This window comes from Hordeum vulgare, chromosome 4H (assembly GCF_904849725.1).
Source record: "Hordeum vulgare subsp. vulgare chromosome 4H, MorexV3_pseudomolecules_assembly, whole genome shotgun sequence".
Taxonomy (NCBI): Eukaryota; Viridiplantae; Streptophyta; class Magnoliopsida; order Poales; family Poaceae; genus Hordeum; species Hordeum vulgare.
Genome location: NC_058521.1, coordinates 446,432,361 through 446,435,556, shown reverse-complemented (window position 1 = coordinate 446,435,556; position 3,196 = coordinate 446,432,361). Strand labels below are relative to the sequence as shown.

General features: G+C 47.9%; 1 protein-coding gene across 1 annotated transcript; it reads right to left on the bottom strand.

The window, feature by feature from the left end:
• Positions 1–1,085: 1,085 nt before the first annotated feature.
• Positions 1,086–2,881, bottom strand: LOC123446590 (myb-related protein Zm38-like). The gene is made up of 3 exons (XM_045123166.1): positions 2,657–2,881; positions 2,420–2,549; positions 1,086–1,926 (listed from the first exon to the last, which is right to left on the bottom strand). The coding sequence occupies exons 1-3, from the start codon at positions 2,787–2,789 to the stop codon at positions 1,266–1,268; spliced, it is 924 nt and encodes a 307-aa protein (XP_044979101.1). The 5' UTR covers positions 2,790–2,881; the 3' UTR covers positions 1,086–1,265.
• Between the last annotated feature and the right edge of the window lie 315 nt (positions 2,882–3,196).

Below are 3,196 nucleotides of genomic sequence, written 5' to 3'. Positions count from 1 at the left end.
ACGTGGAATAGGAAGAGCCTCCGCTCCAGTAGTATGTAGGGTCGGCAAGTAGGTCGACGATGAGCTGGTCCACGCCCATCTCCTTGTCATTGTAAAAAATGCACGCTTAATCAGCTCATCGTCGGGGTTCGGGGAGTACCGATAAAAAGTTCAAACAAAAATGTGATTCCCTAAATATGCTTAAATACCTTCCTAATGAAAGATATGCAGCCTCTAGTTAAAATGATCAATGACCCCACCCAGCGCCGACATGGAATAGGAAGAGCCTCCGCCGCAGTAGTATGTCGGGTCGGCAAGCAGGTCGGCGGTCAGCTGGTCCATGCCCATCTCCTTGTCGTTGTCCAGCATGTCGAACTAATGCACCTATATTAGTGAAAATATAAACCCAAAACCTTCTTTTCAAGTATTACAATGCCATTTTTACATACTTTTATTCTTTACTAACTTACTGTTTTTTTATTCCGATTATATAAAAAATACTTTTACCATCCATATTACACTATGTCATCCTCTCTTCGTCAAACTAGTGCATCAATACAATTAACAATTGTATTGGATGTGTTGGAAACAAACGAGATTTTTTGTATTTGATTACAAGATTGTTTAAGAGAGAACCATATTAATCATACACCTCCTATTGATTGACAAATCTTACATCATCTATTTGAAGAACATTTGCTAATGTTCTACAAAACTCTACGCTTGTGATCCAACAAAATCTATGAAAATAAAGTTGCATAGTATACACCAAGGTGTTTCTGACGCCGTTATCACAAAGGTGAGTGCTTGAAGATATCATCTTTAGATCTTATTTTTTTTTTGTTTTATTCACTAATTTGGTTTGTAAGAGAAAACTTAAAAAATTAGAAGTGAAGTTGTGTTAAATTATTTAACTTTATAAAGATTTTCTGAAAACTATGAATTTGGTAATTACTATGAAGTGTGAACAGAAGAATTTAACAAAATATTTAGTATGAGTTACTTGAATGATAAAAAATATTGCAATATTGTTAGCATGTTTTTCATGAATATAACTGATGCTAATGATGTGCTAAACTATAAGTTTAGGATCTACCCATTTGTTTGCCACAAAAACATCAAATCAGCTCACGCTTAATTATTTTCTTAAAAAACAAAAACGCACGATTAATCAGCTCATCATCGGGGTCGGGGAGTACCAATAACAAGTTCAAACGAAAATGCGATGCCCTAAATATGCTTAAATACCGTCCCAATGTAAGATATGTAGCCTCTAGTTAAAATGATCAACAGCCCCACCCCAGCTCCGACTTCGAAGAGGAAGAGCTTCCGCCATAGTAATATGCCGGGTCGGCGAGCAGGTCGGCGATGAGCTGGTCCACGCCCATCTCCTTGTCACTGTCCAGCATCGCGTCGATGAACGCTGACGCTGCGCTATCCTCCCCGTCCCCGCCGACGCCATTGGCCGCAGTACTGTCAGTGTCACCGTACGCGTGTGCTCCGCCACCAGCGACCGCAGCCTCGTGGTACTGACCGAGGACGACCTGCGGCGCCGCCTCGAGGGCGGCGGCGTCGAGGAAGTCGCTCCACTTGAGCTGGTGGTCCGGGGATGCCGCCGCGCCTGGTGCGTCGGCATCGAGCAGCGTGATGACCTGCTGCTGCTGGTGGTGGTTCAGGGCTGCGTGGTAGGGCATGTCGTCGTGCAGCAGCTGGAGCCCCGGCGCCGCCGCTGGGTTCACGGGGAGGTAGGATGAGGAGGAGGCACCCGCGGCGCTGGGCGGCGGGCGGATGGAGAGGGTGCCGATGCTCTGCATGAGGTCGGCGATGGGGCGGTGGGTGATGGGGTCGATGCCCCGCTGCCGCAGCTTCTTGCTCAGCTTGGTGTTCCAGTAGTTCTTGACGTCGTTGTCCGTCCGCCCCGGCAGCTGATTCGCGATCAGAGACCACCTGCATGCACCCAACACGTACACATAATTTCATGTTACGCTCCATGCATGTAGACAAACACTACTAGTTTAAGACGGCTATTCGGATCTGTTCTTCACCCAATTTTCAGCTTTTCGCTACATTCTAGCAGGAAACAAGTCAAAAAAAAAAAAAATTCAGAAGAACCGTGGACACGAGACTGGTCACTGGACTAAACTACATTTATTTCTATTTTTTAACGAACGACTGAAGTAAATTCTTGAATTGAAAGTAGGACGTGATTTCCGGTATATGAGCAATTGTCTGATAAACCAACGTGAGATTTTTAGAACTTCCATAAATTTATAAGATCTGAACGCTAGAGTATATGGTTGCAAAGTTTATAGCAGGAATGATGATAGAAACAGTAGTCTGTCCACAGCAAAGTTTCGCATTCACCGAAAACTTGATGACAAAATCGAGAAAGTAATCGATGGATGACATGCATATGCATGTCCTGCACAGAGGGACGCACCTGCTTCCCAGCATGGCATGGAGGGTGACGATGAGCTCTTCCTCCTCCTGCGTGAAGTTCTCGTGCTTGAGGTTGGGCCTCAGGTAGTTGGTGTACCTCAGCCTGCAGCTCTTCCCGCACCGCTTCAGCCCTGCAGCACGCACCCATCCATGATGCAACATACATCAGCCAAAAACCATGCAAAACCAACACCATTTCATGACAGACGTCGATCCCGCCGGCCGGGAGGGTTCTGACCTGCCCTCTGGGGAACAGAGGTCCAGTTGCCGGTGCCATGGTTGGAGGTGTAGGCCAGCAGCTTGGCGTCCTCCTCCGCCGTCCACGGCCCCTTCTTCACGTTCGCCTTGTCGCAGCACGGCGGCCGCCCCATCCCCCCGGTCGGCACCCTCCTTCCCCTCCCCTTCTACGGTTATAGATAGATAGCGAGAACCAGCAGTGCACCAACCTCCGGTGCCCCCCGACGAGATCACACTGCAGGGTGGCACCGGTGTACATATAGGGGCCGGGGCGCTCCGGCGAGAGAGAAGGGCACGGCAACAACATGTCCAGATGGTGGAGGGCCACGCGACGGAAGCATGACCTCGCCCCTCCTCATTTAACAAGTGATGGCATGCATGGGTTAGTGACGATCCGATGGAAACGGTTCTTTTACGTGTTAGAAATTGGATTAGAGAAGGGACGCGAGCCATTTGTTTAACCCTAGTTTATGGCGCCCCTGCAACTGCTTCCTTCCGGCAAATCAACAGCTTAACCAGGGATCAGATGTTCAGATGAGGG

Excerpts from the sequence above, each read along its gene's own strand:
- LOC123446590 (XM_045123166.1), bottom strand. The coding sequence starts at position 2,789 with ATGGGGCGGCCGCCGTGCTGCGACAAGGCGAACGTGAAGAAGGGGCCG. Across the intron at positions 2,550-2,656 it reads CTCTGTTCCCCAGAGGGCAG|GGCTGAAGCGGTGCGGGAAG; the intron begins GTCAGAACCCTC and ends TGCGTGCTGCAG. Across the intron at positions 1,927-2,419 it reads CATGCCATGCTGGGAAGCAG|GTGGTCTCTGATCGCGAATC; the intron begins GTGCGTCCCTCT and ends GGGTGCATGCAG.